This window comes from Corythoichthys intestinalis, chromosome 8, assembly GCF_030265065.1.
Source record: "Corythoichthys intestinalis isolate RoL2023-P3 chromosome 8, ASM3026506v1, whole genome shotgun sequence".
NCBI lineage: Eukaryota > Metazoa > Chordata > Actinopteri > Syngnathiformes > Syngnathidae > Corythoichthys > Corythoichthys intestinalis.
The window spans coordinates 20,272,942-20,300,867 of NC_080402.1; the positions used below are offsets into that span (position 1 = coordinate 20,272,942).

Genomic DNA, 27,926 nt, shown 5'->3' on the forward strand with positions numbered 1-27,926 from the left:
AACGCCCCTGATCCTGCCTTTCTGTTTATGTCCTTGGCCAATTACAACACGTTTTATAAATATTAATAAAAAAAAGTCCAATTTGTTTCCAGGCAAACATGTTTTTCTTGTTTTGCAAAACCAGTGATTTATGATATTTAGGCAAGTATGCTTTTTTTCTTCATCTTATGATGACTTGTAAAGCAACTACTCACGATTAGTGTTATTGATCATGCCCGTGTCTTGACAGGTTGAATAAGAAGATGGACAACAGTAGCTTTGAAGACGCTGCTAACACAACACTTGAGATTGATCTGGATTCCTGCACCTTGTTGAGGAACACGGCAATTCGTTTCGTCTTGTACGGTTTCTTTTTTATCAGCATCATCTGCACAGTGGTGGGCAACTTTCTGGTAATCCTCTCAATTTCCTACTTTAAACAGCTGCAGTCACCTACTAACACCTTCGTCATGTCATTAGCTGTGGCCGATTGCCTTGTGGGCCTGATCGTAATGCCATACAGTATGATTCGGACAGTTGAAGGGTGCTGGTACTTTGGCTCCCTGTTTTGCCAGCTTCACTCCAGCTTTGATGTCATGTTGTGTACTGCTTCTATATTCCACCTGAGTTGCATTGCCTTTGATCGCTATTATGCCGTTTGCAACCCACTTGTTTATTCTTTAAAAATGTCCCAAGGACGAGTCACTTTCCTCATTGTCACATGTTGGGCGGTGCCAATGCTGATTTCCTTTGGTCCCATAATGCTGGGCCTCCATATGGCTGGTGTTGATATCCCACTCCCTGAAGACGGATGTATTTTATTGGTCAATCGCTTCTACGCTGTCATGGCCTCCTTAATAGCCTTCTACTTGCCCATGGCTATCATGCTGGTGGCCTACTGGAAAATTTTCAAAGCCGCCAGACGACAGGCAAGGCAGATCAGCGCCATGGAAAGCCAGATGGCCGCTGGAGTAGGAAAAGACTCGAGCAAAAAGAAAAAGCACCGCAACACCATGAAGAGAGAGCGAAAGGCAGCAAAAACCTTGGGCATCATCATGGGAGTCTTCCTCATCTTTTGGATGCCATTTTTTACTGTCAACATTGTGGACCCTTTTATTGATTACAGCACAGAAGTGGTCATCTGGGATATATTTTTATGGCTGGGCTACATCAACTCATCACTAAATCCCTTCCTGTATGGTTTCTTTAATCGCTCCTTTCGGAGAGCATTCCTCATGTTCATGGGTTGTAGAGTGTGTAGACCTGGGATCTCCCCTGGAATGGAATTGTCACACACCCGGAAAGAAGCAAATGAATGACAGTGCAGATAAAAAATGAAAATTGACTGAAGTTAATTTCCATTACCGTATTGGCCTGAATATAAGGCAGTGTTTTTTGCATTGAAATAAGACTGAAAAAGAGGGGGTCGTCTTATATTCGCGGTCGAGACGTTATACCCATTCACGACACTAGATGGTGCCAGATATCATTGAAGCGATGTTCTGTCATGACAGATCTCAGCTACTCTCAAGTGTAACCAGTTTGCATTATTTTAATACAATGTTTTTCCTTTTTCAGATTTGTTTCAAGACTACAGTTACAGTTAGACTTCACTTTGATGGTTAATGCAGTTATTGCAATTTTGTTGTTTTATCACAATAGCTTGGTTTATTTACATTCAAAAACCAGAAGCCATTCATTTACGAATGTGATTGCACTTTAGTTTACATGTTTAAATGTTCAGATATTAAGATTTGAATGAGGCAAAATAACATGTTTTTTCTCTCAAATATATTGTTATAATCATTTGTTTTGGATGTACTTTGATTATTTTCTGTATAAAAATTAATTTGGTGTTCAAAAAGTCTTTTTTCAAACTTGAGTTTTGAAAAAAGGGTGTCGTCTTATAATCAGGGCCGTCTTATATTCGGGCCAATACGGTACTTCCTGAAGTCTTGTGGTGTTTTTCACAAAAAAACGTAAAATCACTTGATTAGATACCTTTTTTTTTCAGACTATATGGAACATTGGAATATACAGTAAGCCGCAGTAGACAAAAACAATGCACAATGAAGAGGGCAAAACATATTTATGGATTGTGGGGGTGCTGGAGCTTATCCCAGCTGACTGTGGGCAGTAAGCGGGGTACACAGTGAATCAATTGCCAGCCAATCACAGGGACCACTGAGAAAAACAATCAATTATACACATTAGGGGTGTGACAAAATATCTACCGTATTTTTCGGACTATAAGTCGCACCTGAGTATAAGTCGCACCAGCCATAAAATGCCCAATGAAGAGGAAAAAAACATATATAAGTCGCGCCGGAGTATAAGTCGCATTTTTGGGGGAAATTTACTTGATAAAATCCACCACATAGAACAGATATGTCATCTTGAAAGGCAATTTAAAATAAAAATACAATAGAGAACACCATGCTGAATAAGTCTACAGTATGATAATGTTACATGATGCATGAACAACGAAATGTACTGTCCTCACCAGGTTGCGACAGCTCGGTCCTGGCTATACAGCGAGCTAAACTCCCAAATGACAATGCTGGACGTCCATATAATTTGCTGACTTTGTTTTGGCCGTCGTTATGACACCATCATTTGAAGAGTGAAACTAAAAATTAAAAATACAAATCAATTTCGTCCTCTATACCAAACAGAATCGCATCAATGTAAATAAATGATGATTAACTGCTATTACAGCAATGACACAAACGGTTAGCATGCGTTCGCTAGCATTAACACATCGTTCAAACAACCACACAACTGGCTCTAAGTGTCTGATCGCGGGCGGAAAACACACAACAACAACAACAGAAAAGATGATACACACAGGCGTTGCCTCTGTATAGATATTTTACAAGCATAAACAGTGAACGAAGGTTCGGTGCCGTGTTTCTCTCTCGCTAACTCGCCCACTCGCTCAGAGCTGCGTAGCTGTCCATCTTCTTCTGGCGTCTGAGCGCTCTTCTTCGTGTAAACAACTACGAGTGCGCCCTTACTTGGGTGTGAAAGCGCCACAAACTAAAAGCATGCATTTCAAGATGAAAAAGTCAATAATACACTTGAACACACATTGACAAAGGCAGAACGCGAGTGTGACCGGTATGTTAACGTAACATAGCTATTAAGAGTTATTCAGATAACTATAGAATAAAGAACATGCTAACAAATTTACCAAACCATCAGTGTCACTCCAAAACACCAAAATAACATGTGAAATTATATGATAATGTGTTTATAATTTCACACATAACTCGCTCCTGAGTATAAGTCGCTGCCCCAGCCAAACTATGAATAAAACTGTGATTTATAGTCCGAAAAATGCGGTAAATGGTAAACGGTATATATCGTGATACTTTGTATCCCAAAAGGTTATCGATATGCTCCTGCCATGAATTCAAATATAGTTTTTAAAATGTGTCAATGTTTATTATGAAAGGAAAAAAAAGGAACCAACAAGTTATACCAAAATCTTCCACAATAATGGTGTCTCAGTTAACTCTAAGGCTGCATTGATGGTGCTTGACGCTATATCCATTTAGACTGGGAACGTTTGTTCATTCGAAACCAGAGCATTCACAGTCATTCTGTCCGATTTTCAAGGCACTTACAGGTAACTTGGTGTTCATTTTAAGACATTTACAGGTTATTTCCTGTTGAGTTTGAGTCACTGCCTACTCATTTGGGTGATTCCCGGGTCACTTCCTGTTCTGTAACTCAAAATAAACAGGAAGTGACCCATAAAATACCCCAAAATGAACTGGAAGTAATTGAAAATCAACAGGTAAATGACCTTAAATGGCCTAAAATTACCTCTTTGCCTGGCATTGGCTGTCATTGACGGCGAATGAAGTTCATTCGCTGCCACCCCTCCCAGTTCAAATGGATTGGACGTCTACTAGTGATAAACTCATTCCAATTCAAAGCACAAGCTTGTTTTTCTGTTTATTAGCTGTTTGTAGAATATCCTAGAATGATTTCCTGACCAATGTATCGCCATATTGTCATATCATCATTATCGTGAGCTTTGTATCACAAATCGTGTCGTATCGTGAGGCAACAAGAGGTTCCCACTCCTAATACACAAGGGAGGAAACTGGAGAACCCGGAGAAAATCCACACAGACACGGGAGAACATGCTGAAGCCCTGGATTGAACCATTCATCTCAGAGTTGTGAGGTAGACGTGCTAACAACTCATACACCATGCCGACTGAACATAACATGTTAACAGTTGTTCAGTAACCAAGGACGTAGGTTTGGTCTCAACATTGGCAGGGACGATATAACAGCATACCCTGCATGTACACTTTTTCCTCAGGATGGCACATTAATAAGACCAAACAGATTGGGTAAAAATGGGTCATGGCCATAGGCGGCGTTTGACTTTTGGGTCAGGGGGGGCACATGTTGATGACCCCGAAACGCAGCGTCAGCAATAAAATTAACTTCCTAGAATATTTATAATAATAAGTTGACAATGAGCGTTTCTTTTTTTTTTTTTTTCGTTTCCCATCATTCTTGAGGGGAATTCTAGATCAGGCTGCTTAGGCAATAACTTTCACCAAGATCGCCATCCATTGAATATAGTACGCCTGCCGGTGTTGTGCCAATGTAGTTACCCTTGTCAAAAATTGTATCCCCTGTGTGGAGCCATATGGAGGTAGATTTGTGTCTTTATTATTCAATTTTTTAAAAAAAAGTTGCTTCAATCATTATATATATTTTCAATCCCAAAAAGTCGCTTCAATGAAAAAAAAAAAAAAAAAAATCAATCAAAGAAAACGTTTTTGAAAGCGAAAAAATATTTGAGATTGAAAAATTTGCATTTGAACACTTCATTTTTCATTGAAAAAATGTTCTTTGATTGAAGCAATCCTTTTTGTGTTTGAGCCATATTATGGGTAGGACATTTGTGTCTATGTCATTCAATCCCCAAAAAGTTGCTTCAATCCCAAAAAATATTTTCAATCAAAGAAAAAAAAAATCATTTGAAAAATACAATTTCCCTCCCCTAATTTTTTTTTTTTTTTTTGGGGGGGGGGGGGGGGGGGATCATATTCAAAGCAAATGACCATCTAAGGTGCTAGTCACATGATCTGTTCGAAAAATAATTTTGACCCATTCTAAAAATATATTTTTTGTTCATTTCATTCATTTTGGTTGCAGTTTTATTGCTGCCCCCCCCCCCCCCTTATAATCCGCTTATGGCTCATGGCTACATTTCTAACAAATATGAACCTAATTAATTGATAGGCAAAATCAGGGGTGCTCATTACGTTGATCCCGATCGACCAGTCGATCGCAATGCTAGTGTGAGTAGCTCGCGGCATCCCAAAAAGTTTTTGGTGATCATGTTTTGTGCATGTTGTGTTGTGTGAGCAACATATGAGGTTATGGAGCACCCGTCTCTCTCTAAGCAGCTTCTTGCTCACGTTTTCTGGTTCTATAGTTTCCAGCAGAATTCACAACATTTCTCACAGTTTCATTGACGTTAACAGTAGAAAACACAAACAGAAGGACACTTCTCTCTAAGCATCTTCCTACTCGAGTTTTGCAGGTTAGCAAATTCACACAGTTTAATGTTATGCAAACTCTGATGCAGGTCGGACTTTCAGTAGCAAAAATTGTGGTGTGTTCCCCACCTCCAATACATTGATGTATTTTTTACATTACTTACAGTGGCTGCTGCTGCTACTGGCTGAAAAAAAGAAAAAAACAACAACTTCTCATATCCCTCCTCTTCAATGTGGGCGGAGGAGGCGGCATGTTGTCTACATGTATTTCTGTCGGGGCTGTGTGAATGTGAGGGGGGAGGGGAAAATGGACCGGCGGATTCAGCAAGTGAAAAGGGGTAAATGTAAGTTTGAACATAATGAATAATAATTCACTTAATAATGGTAGGGCCAATTCTATCCTGACAACATATGGGAAGACAATCTAAATGATTTGTATTACTGAACTCATTATATCATGCATATAAAGTTGCGTAAAAGTCGGTGGGGACAATTTGAGCATCCTGAAAAGTTGGTAGTGTTATGTCCCTACCGTCCCTATGTAAACCTACGCCCTTGTCAGTAACTATAGCATGAACAACAAAGTATGAACTTGTTTACGAAACTCCTAATCCGACTCGAAGTCACTACCAAATCTAGTAAAGACTTCATTTTCAGTATCACTTCTGAACAATCCACCAATTCCAGAAGTGGAGGGCATGCCTAGAGTGCCCTTCTTGCAGCTGTCAGTGTGAAAAACAAAACAAAATAAAGCAAAGCAGTAGAAGTCGTCCCTTAGCATAATTTGCCAGGCTGGCCAAAATGGGGAAAAAATTGCCTGGAAAATATGAAACGGTGTGAACTGCATGCATCTGTAACAATGGACATTTTCTCCCACACATACTGTATAACATCTGTTCTTTCAGTATTGTCTTTTTTTAAAAGTTTTCTTATATTGCGTCTCTTTGGACAACGATAATCTAATCTAATCGCATAATTTTTTTGTTTGTTTCGACAACAGTTAGCTCTGTGTTCAATTTGAATCATGAAGTATTTAATTAGTACTGCTTGGCAACCACAAAATTCAATTTAAAAAGTACTTTGACTCATAATTATATGTCTTTACTGTACTAGAGATAATTATGAAAATGTTTTTCACATTGATAAATGCTAAATGGATAATCAAGTCCCAGCCATAGAGTGGAATTAAATAAGAAAATAATAATAACATAAATTATGTAAAGTGAGTTTAATTTTTGTCCAACAGGTTCGATTTGTGGCATGCCCGGAAAATTACTCACACTGGCTGATTCTATTTTTGTTTTAAAACTTGTCTGCCAGTGTATATTGTCACCTGAATTACCCTTATGATTCATAAAGCTTCTAACATTGTAAGTACTGTGATATGAAAATGGAAACAAATGGACCATAGTGACATCTGCTGGAAGGTGCAGGTAATTTGTTCAATTACAAATACAATTTCATAAATGCAGATATCATGTTGAAATTGGCGAAAAAAGTAAGAAAATAGCTTATTTTTGTTTTTTTATAATGCTTTTAATTTGCACAAAACAGTAGCACACTGCACATGAATTTACAGTTATGAGGGCCAAGTGAATGTATAATTTAAAACCTGTGCAGTGAACCCAACAGTTACAAGAAATACTTTGCAGCATCTAATTCCACACAGCCACCTTGTCTTTATTTGCATTGTCAACACGAACCAACATTAAAACGATAATAAAAAATGATATATGAACCAAGCAAGATGAAGCAATGTGTTGAATCTATAATGGATGTGAAGGATAGAATTTACTTTTAAATTCATGTTTGTGCTGGAATCCTGCTGTCATTCTAAAACCACCTGTCATCTACACATACTGGCCACAGGAAAATTACCATTTTAAAAATAAAAGAACTGTACCCAAAAACTGTAAAAACTGGCCATACTTATCTGAAGACAGATTTTTGATACAGCTCTTGTATTGATCCCTATTCAGCGTGTATTGTGTTCGTTTTGATTTTGAACCACAAATGTTGGTCCAAAAGGCCTTTTTGAAAATAAACCACCCTTTTATGGTCCATCAAATGTTCGTCTCTTTCAGGCCGTAACACTCAGTCAAGTCATAAATGCTGTAGCTGCTTTGTTCACACACGTTGTAAATCCCCTTTGAAACTCCATCGACCACTGCAGGTGTGCCGCCTCGCCCTGTGCCTCCTTTGATTTTATTTGAGAGATTGTTCACTGTTTCTTTGAGCTGAAAAGAGGACTTTTGCAGCGGTGGAAACAGGTTCCATCTCTTTAAACTCCCCCCTGGCTTGCTTATCAAAGAGCTGCCACAGGAGCTTTGCACGGTATAGCCACACTCGTGTTGTCCTGTTTGTTCCAATGCTATTCCCTTGACAGCCGAGCGCCACTTCTGGTCGTAGAAGCGACGCAGAGCCCTTCGTCTGCGGTGACAGTGACACCTGAGGAGGCGGGTGAAAGCCCGCTGGAACTCTTTGCTGGAGCAAGGGTAGATCATGGGGTTGATGCAGCTGTTGAAGTAGCCCAGCCAAAAGACCACCTTAAATACTGTCTCTGATGGCTTCATCGCTGGAAAGAAGGCTCCTAAAAGAAGGGAAATACATAGATGTTGTAAAACACCAGAACTTTTATAGTAAGACATTTCTAAAGGTGCATAGTTTGATAGAAACGCCAAAATGGTACAAACATACTGACTAAAATTGATGATTTTTACTGTCTTCACATATTCATTCACTTCTGATTAAAGTCTCAATTTGTCACCAGTTAATCGCAGGGTGCATATTAGGGCTGAACGAAATTGGAAAAAACAGACAATGCGATTTTTTTGGTGGGAGGTTGCGATAAATTGCGATATTAAAACAAGAATAATTTTCACAAGACTTGAATAGCTCTGTTTGGGAAGACTTTGGTTGACTCACTATGACCACATTGCATTCATGAGAGATGTCCCGATCCGATGTCATGATCAGAAATCGGGCCAATGGCAACATTTTTCAGAGGATCGGAATTGGGTGAAAAGGATCGGGTTTTTAATTAAAAACAATATATTTGTTTTTCCGTTTCATTCTCTCACCCTCCCTCCTCAAAAGCAGTGCGACCAAACTATTTTCCTGGTACTTAAAGGCAGAGATGGGTAGAGTAGCCAAAACTTTTACTCAAGTAGGAGAAGCGTTACTTCAAAATAATATTACTCAAGTAAAAGTAAAAGTAGTCATACAAAAATGTATTCAAGTACAAGAAAAAAGTATCAAGTGAAAAGAATACTCAAGTAATGAGTAACACTGCAACTGCTTATTTTTGTTTGATTTTATTTTTTTAAACAATGGTATTTTTTTCTATCAGCCCAAACGTATCTATATGAACTGTTGTTATAATGATACTTTAGAATAACCCATTAAAATAACCACATTAAGCCGAAGAAATACAAAAAAGAAATCATTGAATTCCGGCAAGAGAGAGAGAAAAAAAAAAAAAAAGACAGAAATGAAGCATTATTTGTCCAAAAAGAATGAGTGCCCTCTAGCGAAAAAATAGTGCTTAGTTTGAATAGTGAACACTGTAGTTTCTTCATAGTTACTACTACGAAATTAAAAGGATCATATCTGCGGTTTTCCGTGGTCAATCAGTGCCAAATAAAAACTGGGAGAAAGGTTTCAATCTCCGCTTTCAAGTTATGTTAAGGGCATCTCTCTATGTTAAATACTTCATTTTTTATGGTGCTTCGTAGAACGGCAACCTTGCGTCTGATTGGTGAAATGGAGTCATTTGATTATTGTTGCGATGTCTCATTGGTGAAATTAATAGCGCTACTCTTGACATCGCTGGCAATAAAAAAAAAAAAAAAATCTATTACGTTGAATAAAGAAGAAAAATGTAACGACTCTTGTGTAGCCCAAAGTAGTGACGTGAGAATGTTTTTTCTTCACAAATCTACTCAAGTAAAAGTAAAAAGTATGGCTCAGTAAAACTACTCTTAGAAGTACATTTTTCTCAAAAATTTACTCAAGTAAATGTAACGGAGTACATGTAAACGTTACTACACACCTCTGCTTAAAGGTAACGATGATTGACAGGTTTGTAGCTTTGATCTGGCCACAGAAACCTCGGTAGCTCTACGATCAAAGGCACAAATGTGTGAATCATCGTTCAGCTTGGTACACAGTCTGAACTGTGCTGTGGCAACTCATTCATTGTGTAAGTGAGAGGCTGTTCTCGGGAGTGTGAGCGTCAAAGTAGTGGTATTGAATCGGGACTCTATCAGCACATTCTCAAAATCAGGTGAGTCGGCCTCGGGTGCAAAGATATGCAATCGGACATCCCTAGCATACTTATAATACCGTTCAGTGTAGGTTAAGGGGGTTTATTTGACACAATTGCTGCTTTTGTGAAGAAAAACAGCCATTTACATTTAAAAAACCAACAAAAAAACAATCGCACGTCCTGTGATGGGACTATAGCGCATGCGCACATTGCGATGGCGATGTTTAAACGATATATTACTCAGGCCTAGTGCATATAGACAAAAAAAAAAAAAATTCACAGTCAGATTCACATGAAATGACAATTTAAAGCAGTGGTTCTTCACCTGGCTTCGGTCAGTCTAAGGGGTTCGGGAAGGGTTATAAGACATGCAGGGCCCTATTTTTGGACGTTGACTAAATCCAGGCAAAGTGCCGTTTTAGACCAGGTTTTGAACTGGTTAATCCCCAGTTTACAAGCTTCATTCCAATTCTTTCAACTGCTATTCCTCTATCTGATGGGAGGAGAAACTAGTTTGTTCAGTGGAATGTTGACTCACTTGGTATGAGGAAGTACAACAGACCAACCTGCACTGCGTGTACATAAAATGACACTATTTGTACATTGTACACCATGAAAATAGTATGTGAGGTAAGGATGTGATAGAATGCGAAGGTTGACATGAAAACAAAAATGGAAACTGTGAAATGAACCGAACTTCATTTCATTTTCCAATGTGAAAGGCAAATCAAAAGGAAAAAATATTTGTTGTTAATTCACAGTTTATCGGATTTGTGAGAAGATTCATATCTATTTTTTAACATAATGACTTTGTGTACAAATTTGGCGATCATTTTGTTCGGGTTTTTCATTAAATTTGATATTATTTGAGATGTAAACATGACAGAAACTGCACGGTCAAGGTTAATGCAACTCAGCAGGTTTAATGTTGAACAATGCGGTATCATATATGTTCCTCCAAATTTGAATGATATATTCTAAAATATGCACATTGGTTTAGTGGTCTGATGATGCTGAAGGAATAAAGATAAAAACATACATTTTGGCCTGTTTAAAAACATGCTGTGTAAATGAAAAGTAATTTGAATGGAAATTCACTTAGGTTTTATCTTGCTAGCTTAAACACATCGATTTTGAATTAGAAAACAACAACAAAAAATATTTTTCTCATTCTAAAGGGTTCGGTTAATGCACGTGTGAAACTCATGGGGTTTGGTACCAATAGCAAGCAGAACCACTCATTTAAAGTCTTCAAGCGTGATTCTTTTGGGGACTTTGAGAGGAAGCTGTATCAGCTTGGAGTAAACCCACACAAGAACTAGGAGAGCATGCAACCTCCACACCAGATTGCTGTGCTGTCGCATGAAATCCTAATGGATTTGCTTGAGCGGAGAATGAAAGAGAATGTGGGAAATGAGATGCATGGCTCAGGAGGTAAATGTTTAGTATGTAAAATACTCTGAATATGACTTTCATATAAAGTAGAATGCTGGATTTAATTCAGTGGTCACACCAGGGACTCACAGAAACAAACCACCTACTTTTCAATCTTCTCAAGCCTTTGCCTGAAATAGACAATAGTGAAGTAACGTTGACACTTTACAATAAGGGTCCCTTAATTAACATTAGTTAATGCATTTTTAGACAATAACTAATGTTTAAATAACATTACAATAATTAATATAATTGCTTATCTGACATTTAATATTAATTAACATGAGTTAATGCATTCGCTAATGCATTAGTTAAAACATTAGTTAAAGCATAACCAGACAACAACTAATGGTTTGGTAAAATTAGAAATATAATGTATATAGGCCTATATAGGGTTAAGGTTAGGGTTTAGGGTTAGGTTTAGTTAACTTAGCATTTATAATTTCTTAATTAAGGGACACATGTGCTACACTTTACAATAAGGGTCCAAAGGCATTCAGTAATGGTTAATAAAGGTTAAGAGGGGGGAAATTAAGCATTTATAATTTCTTAGTTAAGGGACACATGCGCTACACTTTACAATAAGGGTCCAAAAAACATTCAGTAATGGTTAATTAAGGTTAAGTAATACTTATGAGGTACGTTCACGTGAAATAATACCATACTTAAAGTTAGGTTAGCAGCACCCAAGGACTCACAGAGCAATGTTTCTCATTTTAAAATAACATAATCACTTACTAGCACCAGTATACATTAATAACTAGGGCTGTCAAACGATTAAAATTTTTAATCGAGTTAATCACAGCTTAAAAATTAATCGTAATTAATCGCAATTCAAACCATCTATAAAATATGCCATATTTTCCTGTAAATTATTGTTGGAATGGAAAGATAAGACACAAGACGGATATATACATTCAAGATACTGTAGATAAGTACTGAATTTGTTTATTACAACAATAAATCAACAAGATGGCATTAACATTAACATTCTGTTAAAGCGATCTGTGGATAGTTCTTAAAAGATAAATGTTAGTACAAGTTATAGACATTTTCTATTAAAACCCCTCTTAATGTTTTCGTTTTAATAAAATTTGTAAAATTTTCAATCAAAAAATAAACTAGTAGCTTGCCCTTGTTGATGTCAATAATTACACAATGCTCATGGTGCTTAAACCCATAAAATCAGTCGCACCCAAGTGCCAGCAGAGGGCGACAAAACAACAAAAACCACAAGTAACAAGTGGACATGACACTGTGCTGTCATTTTAATCTGCTTGAGCGGGGCATGTGCATTAATTGTGTCAAATATTTTAACGTGATCAATTAAAAATATTAATTACTGCCCGTTAACACGATAATTTTGACAGCCCTATTAATAACTATTTATTAATGCACTTATGTATATGTGAATTAATGTTAAGTAATGTATTATATATATGATATATTATAACCTAACCTAACCTAACCTTAAGTATGGCATTATTTCACGTGAACGTACCTCATAAGTATTACTTTACCTTTATTAACCATTACTGAATGTTTTTGGGACCCTTATTGTAAAGTGTAGCACAAGTATCCCTTAACTAAGAAATTATACATGCTTAAGTTCTCCCCTCTTAACCTTTATTAACCATTACTGAATGTTTTTGGACCCTTATTGTAAAGTGTAGCACAAGTATCACTTAACCAAGAAATTATAAAAGCTTAAGTTCCCCCCCTTAACCTTTATTAACCATTACTGAGTGCTTTTTGGACCCTTATTGTAAAGTGTAACACATGTTTCTTAACTAAGAAATTATAAATGCTTAAGTTAACAAACCCTAACCCTAAACCCTAGCCCTATAAAGGCCCAAATATATTTAATTTGACCAAACTATTAGTTACTGTCTGGTTATGCATTCACTAATGCATTACCTCATGTTAATTAATATATTATTAAATGTTAGATAAGCAATTATATTAATTATTGTAATGTTACTTAAACATTAGTTATTGTCTTAAAATGCATTAACTAATGATTTAACTCATGTTCATTAATATATTACGGTAATAAATGCTAGATAAGGGATTAAATGAATTATTGTCATGTTACTTAAACATGAGTTATTGTCTAAAAAATGCATTAACTAATGTTAATTAATGGACCCTTATTGTAGAGTGTTACCGAAGTAACTTGATTTAGTCTCACCTAATTCATGTGCAATTAGTGCATTTATGTGCATACAGCATTTCATTATTTTTCCCGGTTACAGAGAAAATATATAAATCAGGATGCTTGATGGATTATTTTTTTCCCCCATCTCCTCGACAAAGTGTACTTAGTAAATGGCAAATGCTACTGGAAAGGTCAAAGTACTCTGTCTACATTTTCCCAAACAAAAGGCCTGATTGACATAAATAGGTGTTTAAACTAGATGTCTGCGCCCTCTTGGCAAAAGGTGACTAATTGCTGTGTGACTAACACTTTGCCTGCATTCATCAATTTGTGAGTTAATAGAGATGGGTGGCTTTAGAATTTTGAAGCTGTGCAGAACAGACTAGTCCCATTGGAACTCATATTTTCAAACTTGCCTGTACCAGTGTGGACTTCAAATTTTGAGCTCAATTTAACACGATGACTTTGACAGATATCCAGATGCTGTGGGGAATGCAGGTTTATTACTATATGTGCCTCCTGCCATCTGCTGTAAGAACATTTTTCATCCGTCATCAGTTTTGATAAATCACAGGCATGGGAAATTGGAAACAAGAAAAATACTTATAGTAGAGATGCAACAAATAATCACTTGACTGATAGGTAATCTGATATGATGATTTTTTTTAAAATTTGGTATATTTTAAATTAAAATAAACAAAAATCCTGGGAACTTCAGGTATTCAACAGCTTTTCACTAACATATGACTGCAAAAAATGTGTGCATATTTTCTATGCATTTGAAATAGTATTTGAAATAATTTGATGTTTATAGGGGGTGGGTATTCATAAAATGTTTTTTCTTTTTTATCTTATCAATACAAAAAGGACAGGTTAATCAATAAATTCACAAATATACACAAACCTTTCATCAACCTGAAATTATTCATTTTCCTTGGAAGAAAATAGTCCAGTAATAAGCACCTATACACAGAAAGGTAATGTATGCAATTGGGAAAAAAAATATGGTTTTGCACTCTTGACACATAACTTTTACAGTTTGAAAATATACCTGTACATTTTTTAACCTACAAAATTTTGTAAACTTGGAAACCAGCTCGCCTTCAGCCACTTGTTCTGAATTTTTATAGACAAGTTTCTCGAGTGAAACATAGGCGGCGCTATCTTTGATCATTTCTGCTCTGAACTCCCAGTTTAGACAGAACAACATGAAGTGCGGTTGAAGTAAGCAGTGTTTTGACAAAGTTAAAACTGCAAAATCAAACCCGAGGAACACAAGGAATCTCCAAAAATGGATTCAGCGCGACGTAGATGACACTACAAGACTTTCTGTGCTGTGCGTGAACTCCTGGAAGCGCCTATTTGTAGGGTTGCAAGTGGAATGTTTTGTACAGCGTGCAGCTTCAAAGCGCCATTGTGGATCTACCTCGCCATACGTGTGCCATCCTACACGTACTGATTAGCAACAGGCTAGCAGCAGATAGCATGTGTTGCAGCGACAGCAGTACAATGGTTATTAGGAGTGGGAACCTCTTGGTACCTCACGATACGATACGATTTGCGATACAAAGCTCATGATAACGATGATCTGACGATATGCTGATATAACGATTATCGATACAGTATTGTAAAATATCCTAGAAAGATTTTCTGATCAACAAATAATAAATAGAAAAACAAGCTTCTGCTGTGAATTGGAATGAGTTTATCACTAGTAGACGTCCAATTCATTTGAAATGGGAGGGTGGCAGCGAATGAACATTTGTTCATCCCTCCCACTTCAAATGGATTGAACGTCTATGGCCGTCAGTGGCAGCCAATGCCAAGCAATGAGGTAATTTTGGGCCATTTAAGGTAATTTACCTGTTGATCTCGAGTTTCTTCCTGTTGATTTTGGGATATTTTATGGGTCACTTCCTGTTGATTTTGAGTTACAGCACAGGAAGTGTCCTGGGAATCACCCAAATGAATAGGCAGTGACTCAAACTCAACAGGAAATGAAAATGAATTGCAAGTGACCTGTAAATGCCCTGAAAACCCCCAGTCTAAAAGGATTGGGCGTCATGCACCGTCAATGCAGCCTTAAGGCCGACTTATACTTCCGCGTCAGACTTGCGCCGTCAAGGAAGACCCGAGTTACGACCCTGCGCCGTAGCCTGACGCGCTCCTCTCGAATTTTCTAACCTTCGCGTCCCGTAGACGCGTATGATGTCGCAGAAACGGACTGTGATTGGTCCGCTCAGACTGTTGTTTCCGGTTCAGTGCAAAATCACCGCCATTGTAGAATAGAATCAAACATTATTTTCTACACGCAAAAATGGACCAAGCCGACGGGAGTATCATCGAAGAGCAAGTCTCGTCAAGGCATTATTGTGATTGCCAAATGGCAAGGCCGGCGATTGAAAAAAAACAAAAAAATGGAAGAACCACCGAGACGTGTGTGTTCGGAATCGAGCGGCCACACGAAGCGGTGACCCAGTCGGCCAAAAACTGCCAACTTTTTATCACTTTATGTCGTATTTTTGGTTAGTGCACTTCATCATTTATTGTGTACATATGTTTGCTGTGAGTCTGTGACTTATTTACGTGTCACACTTCAAGTATATGAAGAATAAAGCACAGATTTGGTGTCAAAAGAGTTGTTTTGATCTTTAATTTTCAATAACAGACAGTTCACACGCGATACATCATCACTGATTGAGAGTGCCTCTGTGCTTTTTATGATAGCGTTAAAATCAAGGCTCCCAACACAATTTGGGAAGTTCCATAGACGCCAGAAATCTGCTATGGCTTCCCACAGGCTGGTTGTAGGACAGGGCAAACAAATCAGGCTGGAGGGCTTTGCAGACCTTGAACGCAGTGCTCGACGCCAGTTTGAAGCTAGCCGCCACAGCTAGCTCTCTCCACCCAAGTCTAAAACTCTCTGTGCGGCATCAAAAGTCGGCCAGACTGCCTCGAAACCGTCTTCTGCGTCGCTTGCCCCTCAACATTTGTATGTTCAATATTTATTCAGTGTTGATGAGCAGAATATTTGCTTTCAAGAGTTCCATCTTGCATTGTTTATTTTTTTCTCCGTTAAACTAGACTAGCGGAAGTCAACAAGCATGCCCCAAAACCGTACAAACATAACGCCACACCCCTCTAGTGGCTTGGCGGTGAATTACAGAGCAACGTGTTCCCTCACCGCAGAACTATTGAATGTCGAATGACGCCGTAGTCGCTGTGCCGTCACCGCAACGCGGGAGTATAACTCAGGCTTTAGAGTTAACTGAGACACTATCACGGTGGAAGATTTTGGTAGCAAATTGTTGGTTCCTTTTTATTTTTTATATTTTAGACATTGACACCTTTTTAAAATGATATCTTCATTCTTGGCAGGAGCATATCGATAACCTTTTGGGATACAAAGTATCACAATATATCACCATTTCTATATTTTGTCACACCGCTAATGGTTATAGTAATTAATATTAAACATCATCATGATTAAAGACATTAAAGACAACAAGTTGTTTCGTGTGCAAGATTTTAGCTTTAGTAGTTTTTAAGCACCAGACATATGAAAGTGCAGGGATAGGAATAACAAACCTTCCATAACACCAGCGGCAACATGGGTACATAAACACCCGATCTTTGTGGTGGCACTGGCTTGGTTCCACATCTGCCTTCATGAACATGTTGCCCTCCCATGTCGTGACGATGGAAGATGGATGTGGTATTTCCCTTTTTTTTTTTTGAGGGATTTTAATGAGTAATGTTACTTGAGTTCCACTGTTGTTTTGGATGGTGAAAGGGTAAAACGGAAGTTGCGAGCTGAAATGCGGAAGTAAAGCGGATGTACCTCGGACACTTGTCTATAGATTTACCTTAAAGGTCACACAAATACTGTTCTTCTATTTTCTTACATATGTTAAAATTGTACATAAAATGGAAAAGAAGGACAGCACCCACAAGAAAAAAGGGAGCATTGATCTATTTCTGTCATCCCAGGTACAATCTACACTCTACCTGCCCATCCTATTTCACTATAACCCACTGCTTATGCAGAGTCACACACACAAAGCATAAGTCAATCCAAACTGTGTCAGGGTACACCATAGACTCAATCACCAGTCCAGTCAATCACAGGACTGCCACATAAAAAAACAGACAACCATTCACATCCACATTCATACCTAAAGACATTTAACAAAATGAACGTGAAAAACATGTTTTGACCTACTGAGAGAATTACTACTACTATACCACTATGGTATGCATTTTTTTTCTTTGACTGACATGAATAGGAATTTTAGGTGAAACTGGCACTTTGGCTTTCCCACTGTCCTCCCGTTTTGTGTACATACAGTGTATCACAAAAGTGAGTACACCCCTCGCTTTTATGCAAATACAGTGGGGCAAATAAGTATTTAGTCAACCACTAATTGTACAAGTTTTCTCACCTGAAAATATTAGAGAAGTCTGTAATTGTCAACATGGGTAAACCTCAACCATGAGAGACAGAATGTGGAAAAAAAAAACAGAAAATCACATTGTTTGATTTTTAAAGAATTTATTTGCAAATCATGGTGGAAAATAAGTATTTGGTCAATACCAAAACTTCATCTCAATACTTGGTTATGTATCGTTTGTTGGCAATAATGAAGGTCAAACGTTTTCTGTAACTCTTCACAAGCTTTTCACACACTGTTGCTGGTATTTTGGCCCATTCCTCCATGCAGATCTCCTCTAGAGCAGTGATGTTTTGGGGCTGTCGTTTGGCAACACAGATTTTCAACTCCCTCTACAGATTTTCTATGGGGTTGAGATCTGGAGACTGGCTAGGCCACTCCAGGACCTGCTCCTGAAATGCTTCTTACGAAGCCACTCCTTTGTTGCCCTGGCTGTGTGTTTGGGATCATGGTCATGCTGAAAGACCCAGCCACGTCTCATCTTCAATGCCCTTGCTGATGGAAGGAGATGTTCACTCAAAATCTCTCGATACATGGCCCCATTTATTCTTTCTTTTACATAGATCAGTCGACCTGTTTCCTTTGCAGAAAAACAGCCCCGGACTTTAAGTGACAGGTTTTTTTTTTTCATAGTTTGGCTGGAGGTGCGACTGTGGAGCAACTTATCTGTGAAATTATTACAGAGATTGCGCTAGACATTTTCGTTGTCTGTCATTTTGACTGCCAGGGTCATAAAAATCCGGTCATAATCTATTTTTACCCGTCACTTAAATTTTTAAAATGATAATGATGACATATTCAATAGTATTTAGCTTTCATTCATTTTTAATTAATATTGTAGCGCTTGCTTGGCGGCGAAAAATTAGACACGGAAGTCGTGGTATTTTTCTCCCTCTTTTTACTCTGCTTACGGCCAACAACACCAACAAAACAACAACTCCACCCCCCAAAAGAAAGAGAGGCAATTATATAGACCCCAATCACCAACGTCACAAAACGATCTTAATTGTGGTTGTCAGCCCAAAATCTTCTAAATATATATTAAATGCATCTTACCAGATATAAAATGACTACTACATAGTCTGTGGTGATCGTTTGGTGCCCAGATTTCTTGTCGAATTACAGCAGTCCGTCTCGCTCTCCTCTTCGGGTCTCTCAGAATACGGTAGAACTTCAAGTCTCTCCGTCTATCTTCTCTGTTACTGCAACCAACCTTCACACACGCCTTCACCATTTTGATTATTAATGTTAACGAGCAGAAAAACACGCCGCAATAGGAGGCATGTACTTAGCGGTAATGTGTAAACACGACGAGGTGACGGACAATATGGCGGCTCCAGTCAGGGGGGCGGAGTTGTGATGTCATGTGATTGGGGTCTATACACAGGCGGCAATCTAGTCCACCAATTGGATGACGCGCTGGCACACCGGGTGCACCTCGCGTTGATGTGTCAATCACGGTGCCGCCGCCAGACCCCGGTGACGCTACAATATTCTGACAGAATAGCCAACGACGTCATGCATTAAGAGAGACAATAGCTAATTAATAAGCTCACTCACCACCCTGTGGTCTGGGGTGTGAATTGCAACCTGTCAAAATGACGGACGGACTTTCCGTCACCGTTTTAAAAAACCGGTCAACGACGGAAAATATTCGGTTAACGTGACCCCTGAATTATTAATACATTATCATATCATTTTCACATGTTATTTTGGTGTTATGGAGCGATACTGATTGGTTTGGTAAACTAGAATGTTACTTAGAATGTTCTATTTGCTATAGTTATCTGACTAACTTAATAGCTATGTAATACGTAAACATACCGGCCACGTTCGCATTTCGTTGTTCATGTATCATGTAACATTATCACACGGTACACATATTCAGTATTTTGTTCTCTATTGTATTTATTTTTAGTCAAAATTAACTTTCAAGATGACGTATCTGTTCTATGTGTTGGATTTTTCAAGTAAATTTCCCCCCAAAATGCGACTTATACTCCAGTGTGACTTATATATGTTTTTTTCCTCTTCATTGGGCATTTTATGGCTGGTGCGACTTATACTCAGGTGCGACTTTGTGTCGGAAAAATACAGTATTTACGTTGATGCGAACCTGTTTGGTATCGAGGACAAAATTGATTCAGCAAATTATACGGACGTCCAGCATCGTCATTTGGGAGTTTAGCTCGCTGTATAGCCAGGACAGAGCCGTAGCGTCCTGTTGAGGACAGTATATTCACATTTCGTTGTTCATTCATCATGTAACATCATACTGTACACTTTTTCAGCATGTTGTTCTCTATTGTATTTTCATATTAAATTGCCTTTCAAGTTCATGTGTTGGATTTTATCAAGTAAATTTCCCCAAAAAATGCGACTTATACTCCGGTGCGACTTATATATGTTTTTTTTCTCTTTGTTAGCCATTTTATGGCTGGTACAACTTATACTCAGGTGCGAGTTGTAGTCCAAAAAATACGGTATATCAGTATAAATGTGTTTCTTTCCCTTCCCAAAGCCGATAAAAACAACTGAATTCCAATGGGTTACGAAGTCGGGATGTACGGCGTCACTCCCAGCTAAATGTCTCAAAAAATAAACAAGCATTCAGACGTGTTCTCTTAAGGTAGAATTAAGCCAACGCCAGAGGCTAACTAGTGAGCCGTCTTCCCTAACTTTTATTTATTTATTCATTTCAGGCAGTTGCATTCATTATGCCATGCATGCACAGTTCATCAGTTTTCAACTAGTTTACATTACAAGAAACAAAACAAACAAAATGCCTGAAAAGGAGTGGGATGAGGAGAATTTATTAACTTGCACGTAAAGGCAAGAACATTCACAAAACTAGATATTAAAGTTTTAGTTACTGTCATCGAATATATTACTAGGATGTCATTGCTATAATGTCTATAACACTCCAGTATAGCTGTTTCATTAGCTAAATTAGTTAACGTCATATCTTCGTCCGCAGTCTATTCAATGAGTGCACTAACATTAAAGTGACACTTCCTTTTTTAAAGTAAACGCAGGGTCTTAATAAGCGCTTTGAACTCGTTTAGTTATTTTCACGTAACACATTGTGAATGGACACCTTAGTATCACAACCCTTTGCTTTGCTGTAAGTGTTGAACCTGTATGCTTTTGCCTCAATAGCAATTTTTCATATTTTCAGTGTAACCCACCAATGCATATTGTAAACCCTTTTGCCTCAATCTAGAGCAGTGTTTTTTAATCGGGTACAATCAAACCTCAGGGGTTAGGTGAGTAAGTCTGAGAGGTTCGGCGAAGGTAAAGAAACACAGAGCCATATTTTCGTACGCGGATTAAATCCAGGCAAAGTGCATTTTTAGACCAGGTTTAGGACTGGTTTGCACCCAATTTACAGGCTTAATCCATTTTTAACCACTAGACCTCGATCTGATGGGAGGAGGAACTGGTTTGCTCAGTGGAAGGTTGACTCACACTTGGTATGAGGGAATACAACAGACCAATGGGCAGCATGGTCTTAAGTTTTGATCTGTTTATATAACATGCTGTCAATATGAGGAGAATTTTGAATGGGAATTTGCTAAATTATTAGCTTGCTAGCTTAGATATATATATTTTTTTTAAATGCAAGGTTAAGAACCACTAATCTAGAGGATGCAGTGATACTGCTCCAAATTAAATCACTTTAAATACTTTGCTATATATCTGACAGAAATGGCTGTGCCATTGAAGTGACAAAGTTTGTCAACTTAGCAAATGTAACTAAGGAGACAGAGCTTTTGCAAAAGGTAAATTGCATGGCAATCAGTTCATGTTGTACTATACCTTATTTCCTGTCCATAGTCAGCTAAAATATGCTGCAGTACTCCCAGGACAGTTAAGATGACAAGCAGCACGAATAATGAATGTTTTGTGTCAGGATTTAAGTGCAGTTCAAATTGTGCATAATTTTCCAGTAGTTTACAGAAATATTAACTCTGTTACTGCAATTGATGGTGATAGATTTCCATTTAAAACTGGGAGGGCTATGGAACGGCTAACATATAGGCTAAAGATAAAAGAATATTTGTTTTGGAAAAACTGGGGGAATTGGCTGACATACAGGGGAAAAGGTGTATAATTTGGAAATCTGACTTATCACGATAGAGGGGAAAACAGGATCGTTTGGTGCTCACTAGTTATATTTTTCCTTTATGTTTCGTGTTGGTGTTTGCTCTGTTGCGGGGAGTGTCGTGTCTGTGGTTTTGTGTGAAAATTAAAAATAAAATTTAAACAAAAACAAAAAACTGGAAGATCTGGAAGCATACGCGGAGATTAAGGAGGAGCCAGGGGGTATAGCCCCCCCTCCGGTGGCCAAAAATGTCCCTGCATGTAATTGACTTTCCAATATATTAATTTAAAATTAAGACTTTGCTGGTAAAATTTTGTCTATAAAAGTTCTAAAGCAACAAAACAAACAACAAAAATGAATGAAATGAACAAAAAATATTTTTATAATAGGTCAAAATTATTTTCCAAACGGATCATGTGACTAGCACCTTAGAGACAGTCATTTGCTTTGCTAAGCCAAAACCACCTGGGCACAGAAGATGCAAGATGAATACACGTATTTTTTTCAAACCTAAGCTTTTAAAAGCGACACTAATGACTGAGTGAGAACCAAGGATTGAAGATGTGGACCATGAAATGTCGGAGAGCACCGCTGAAATGGTGTGCGTTTTTTCAGTTTGCCCCTCTAAAGATGTTAATTGTACAACAGAGCCACCACCGGACGTGCCATATTAAATGAACGACGATCTTGGCCAAAAGTATAGCTGTCCTAAGCAGCCTGATCTAAAATTCCCCTAAAAAAAGATATGAAACAAACAAACAAAAAACCCTGCTCATTTTCAACATATGATTATAAATATTCCTGGCTGGAATATTCAGTCAAATAGGATGCGGCTTCTACTGCTCCACTGGGTAAGACAAACGCGCTCGCTCACGCACGCACGCACACACAGCTGGGGTGCCTGTATGTACGAGCATGGACTAAGCTACTATCGGAGCATATATCTTGTAAGTTAATTTTATTCCTGACACTGCGTTTCGGGGTCATCAACATGTTTTGCCCCCCCCCGCCACAAAAGTCAAACTCTGCCTATGGCTGGAAATGATCATATAGCAGTGCTAGAAGTGTGCCATCTTAGGCACCCCACGATTCAATTCCATTACGATTCAGGGTGCTACGATTCGATTATTGAACGATGATCACGGTATTGACGATGATCACGATTATCGATGCATTATATATTACCAATTAATAAAGTAGCTTAAGATGTTTATATTCATTATTTATCTAAAATATCTTAATGATTCAACTCTAAAGGCAGTACTTATTTCTCAAAATGCCTATATAACACACAGCTGACCTTGAGATGCTCTTTTTAACAAGGTGCAAAAACATTAGCTGTTTTAAAGGCAGTACTTATTTCTCTCAACAGTACAATAAAATTTACACAGGTGGAATGAATTCCACATTTTCAGGTGGAATGGATTCCACATTTTCTGTAAACAAGCAAAGTGTCTTTAGAAATAAGACTTCTTTTAACCAATATACTAGTACTTTATTTTCACAGATTTCTGTACTATTTCACATGTTTGTAGTGTTACTGCTGTACTTAATCATAGTTTTACACGTTCTGCATATGGAGTAAGTTTTGTACACCAACAAACAACGCACAAATGGACATGGAAATACACGTGAGCGAATTCGCTAGATAGCTTAGCGCTCGGCGCTAACTGTTAACATTTCAAAAACAACAACAACAAAGGCTAAACAGTACAAGAGGGTTCGTGTACTCACCTCTTATAAACGCACAGGACATCTTTCAATTGACATGATTTGAAAGTACTGCTGGACAACTGAAAGACAAGGAGCAACCAACTCTCTCTTCCCCTCTGGCTCTAAAAAATAACTTGCGCACAGAAGAGGACCCAAAGCGTGACCGCCGGGTCCCTGCCTGTCTCATATCACTCAAAAAAAATGAATCAGGCAGGTTGTAAAGTTTACTAAAAGACAGTGTGCATTTTCAGCAAGAAACCATCATGTTTCCAAGGTGAGCATGATTGAATCATGCAGTCTCTACATAAACATGAACAGTGAATGAGGAGCTTGATTAGATATTGTTGATGCAACATAATGTTAACGTGTCTTTCCAACTAATTGCAATAGCCTCGTGATTTCTCGCGAGATTTAAAATAAGGATTGCCAACTACCTGAAAAAGTAAGGGACACCTCATTGGTACCATCACCATTGAATTATTATTTTGTATGTGAAAAGAGATTTTTTATTAGATGGGACTTTGAAAGGCAAAGGCCCAGCTAGTAAAATTCCTCAGCTTTATTTTTCTTTCTTTCTTTCATAATCTTATTATCCACATTTTTTCGGTGCAGTGGAAACTCCGAACCGTTTGACCGACCGGCACCGTTTAAATATCAAAATGACCGGAATTCCATTCATTTTTAATGGCAAACATTTTCCCTTCATTTTCAATGACAGGAAAACATAGGTGGTTGTGATTTTTGACCACTTACCATTACAGCCCATTGACACTGAAGTGGCACCTAAATAAGTCAATACCACTGACAGCTACTGTATATACTTCCATGCCATTGACTATCATGAATGTCACTACTATTGATGCCAATGTACTGGATTCCATTGAGGCATATATAAATTGATGCCATTGACGGCCATTTACGTTAAAATTAGGGCTGTGAAACGATTAAACTTTTTAATCAAGTTAATCACAGCTTAGAAATTAATTCATCATAATTAATCGCAATTCAAACCATCTCTAAAATATGCCATATTTTTCTGTAAATTATTGTTGGAATGGAAAGATAAGACGGATATATACATTCAACATACTGTACATAGGTACTGTATATTTTTATTATAACAATAAATCCACAAGATTGCATTAACATTATTAACATTCTTTCTGTGAAAGGGATCAACGGATAGATTATTAAAGGATAAATGTGAGTTTGTATATTGTGACTAAATATTGCCATCTAGTGTATGTGATGAGCTTTCAGTAAATGATAATGTAGTGACAAAACTGTTCTGCCCAAATGCATGATGGGAAGTGGGTAACCATGACTGTGTGTGGCGGCTGCAAATAATATATCTTCTCTGTGTTGTGTACAATGCAGAGTGTTAAGAAAAAGATCAACTCCTGTCATTCTTCCCCATGTTGCTCGCCTCAGTAGTTATAATTGTTGTGGAAGAGATGTCAAAGCTTTATGCAATTAAAAGCACGGTGCAAATGAATACCTGTATCCACTCCACTCACCTATCACTGCCTCTTAGCTCTGTATATACGTAGAACATCGCTATTGTATTCTGTTTGCGGCAATGCGTGAGTGGGTCGTTCCGTGAATCCGTTAAATATTTTAATGTGATCATTTTTTAAAAAATTAATTACCGCCTGTTAACGCGATAAATTTGACAGCCCTAGTTGTTCCTTACAGTATGTTGGCTCAACGTGTGCTTTATGTTAAAAGAACACTATTGCTAAATACTGAAGGAAAGCAATTTAATCAGGTGCAAATTATGTATTTCTTTAATGTCGGTTGAACATGTATTTTGGGGTGAACATGAGTGCCTTATGTTGGCTCAACAAGAGTGCTTTATGTTCACGCAACATGAGTGCCTAATATTGGCTAGACATGTGTGCTTTATGTTAAAAGGACACAATTGCTAAATGCTGAAGGAAAGCAATATTATCAGGTGCAAATTCTTTCCATAATTTTTTTTATGTCAGTTGAACACCCCATTTTTTTGAGTGTACACAAATTTATGTTCAAGTCTTTTGAACAAGAACAAATCTCTCGCTCACTAACTTTAGCTGCATCCATCATAACATTGTGCGTGCGTCAGTTAAAGGTGTCCAGGCGCCAGACGTGTCTTGAATTTTGTTCCGCTACTAGCGGCTGTCGTAAAGTTATTAAGGAAAATCATCGTTTTTAAACATTTATGAATTGTAATCAAATCGTCACGTGTCGAATCTCGAGGCATCTAATAATCAATTTTTTGGCACACATATAGCACCATCAGTAGCTGCAAATAAGTTAAATATAAGGGTGAAGCAATTCTCGTGTCAATGAACACCTAGACCTTCTACACTACTGTATTTTATTGTTGGTGATACTTAAAGAGAAAATACCGTAATTTCTTTTGCTGGCACTTAGTTCAAGAAACACACCTTAACAAAAACACTTACCCATGGGCAAAAAGAAGAAAAAAGGCATCCAACACAGAATAAACATCCCCACGACGATGGCGAGGGTTTTGGCCGCTTTTTTCTCCCTCGAGAACTTCATGAGGCGCACGGAGAGCGAGCCCCTGAACGGGTGCTGCTTGTTGCTTTTGGAGCTGACCGCGCGCGTATCCTCCAACACGCTGCGGCAGTGGATCCTCAGAACCACCTCCATGGACTTGTCTCGTTCCCGCTTAACACCTGCCTCCAGACTTCTGGTTGTCCTACGGGCCACCACGTAAACCCGAAAATACATAATGAGGATGACCAGGAGCGGAAGGTAGAAGGAGAAGAGGGAGGAGAAGAGCGCGTATCCTGGCTCCTCGGTGATTCTACAGATGCTCTCGTCCACGGGAGGTGGTTCTTTCCAGCCCAGGAGCGGTCCAACAGAGATGACAACCGACGACACCCACACCAGAACCAGGATGACACCCGCCCTCCTCTCGGTCATGATGCTTGGGTACTTGAGGCAGTGTTTGACGCCGATGTAGCGGTCCACAGAGATGATGCACAAGCTGAGGATGGAGGCTGTGCAGCACAGCACGTCCACCGCCGCCCAGATGTTGCAGAACACCCGGCCGAACACCCAGCAGCCCAGAACCTCAAGAGAGGCGGAGAAAGGCAGCACCACGATGCTTAGCAGCAGGTCCGCCATGGCCAAGTTCACTATAAAGAAGTTGGTCACCGTCTGCAAGTGGCTGTTGCACAACACGGACAGAATGACCAAAATGTTTCCCACGATCGCCACCAGAATAAATAAGGCGAGAAAAAGCCCCAGCCACACGGATCGAAAGTCCAATGTCAAGTTCAAACACGCTGTTGTGCTGTCGTTGGGAAAGATAAGATCCACATTCGATCCATTTAGAGCTTCGTTGCTGTCGTTCCTTAAGTTTGAATCTGTCATACTGAAGAAATATCAGACGTCACAATAACTTTAAACTCAGTGGGTCATCACCTTCGCCGGTCAACTCGTGCGTAAAATTCTCCCGAAAACATCAGGAACATGCACGGCCGTAATGCGCTCAAGAGCTCGTTTGGAGTTCAGGAGGCAGCAAAAATACATAAAAGAGCCTCCAATTCTATGCCATGGGTATGCATGTCTTCTTGGCTGTGCAGCGTCGTGCACTGGCGACATCATTTGGACCATCAATTGGCTTCCAGAGTCAGCGAGAGCAGATCCGAACCTGCGGCTCCACCCACGTCACACGCACGCAAAACGCGCACAATTTCTGTCACACAACTCATAATAATAAGCCTCCCCACGTCACACTTCACGGCTATTTCAACGACTAATTAAAAAACTGAAGATTGTTGCCATGTTATTTCAATTAGTTCACATACACTGCTGGCCAAAAGCATTGCCCCCCCCCCCCCCCCCCCCCCGCAATTCTGTCAAATAATGCTCAATTTCTCCCAGAAAATGATTGCAATTACTAATGCTTGGTAGTAATATTTTCATTTCTTTTGCTTGCAATGAAAAATCACGGGAGAATGGGAAAAAAATCATTATAATTTACTAAAAACTCCAAAAATGGGCCGGAGAAAAGTATTGGCACCCTTTGAAAAATGATGCTTCTCTAATTTATGTAATTAACAGCACCTCCTACTTACCTATGGCACATAACAGGTGGTGGCAATAACTAAATCACACTTGCAGCCAGTTAAAATGGATTAAAGTTGACTCAACATGTGTCCTGTGTCCTTGTGTGTAAGAGAAAGAAGACCAAAGAACTGTCTAAGGACTTGAGAAGCAAAATTATGAGGACGCATGGGCGATCTCAAGGCTACAAGTCCATCTCCAAA

General features: G+C 38.6%; 2 protein-coding genes across 2 annotated transcripts; one reads left to right on the plus strand and one right to left on the minus strand.

Moving 5' to 3' along the window:
* Nucleotides 1–242: 242 nt before the first annotated feature.
* On the plus strand, nt 243–1,298 carry LOC130920784 (trace amine-associated receptor 3). Its single transcript, XM_057844245.1, has one exon. It carries the CDS (start codon nt 243–245, stop codon nt 1,296–1,298), a length of 1,056 nt encoding a protein of 351 aa, XP_057700228.1.
* Nucleotides 1,299–7,166: 5,868 nt separating this feature from the next.
* Nucleotides 7,167–27,240, minus strand: adra1d (adrenoceptor alpha 1D). The gene is made up of 2 exons (XM_057843972.1): nt 26,088–27,240; nt 7,167–8,102 (listed from the first exon to the last, which is right to left on the minus strand). Exons 1-2 carry the CDS (start codon nt 27,025–27,027, stop codon nt 7,576–7,578), a joined length of 1,467 nt encoding a protein of 488 aa, XP_057699955.1. The 5' UTR covers nt 27,028–27,240; the 3' UTR covers nt 7,167–7,575.
* Between the last annotated feature and the right edge of the window lie 686 nt (nt 27,241–27,926).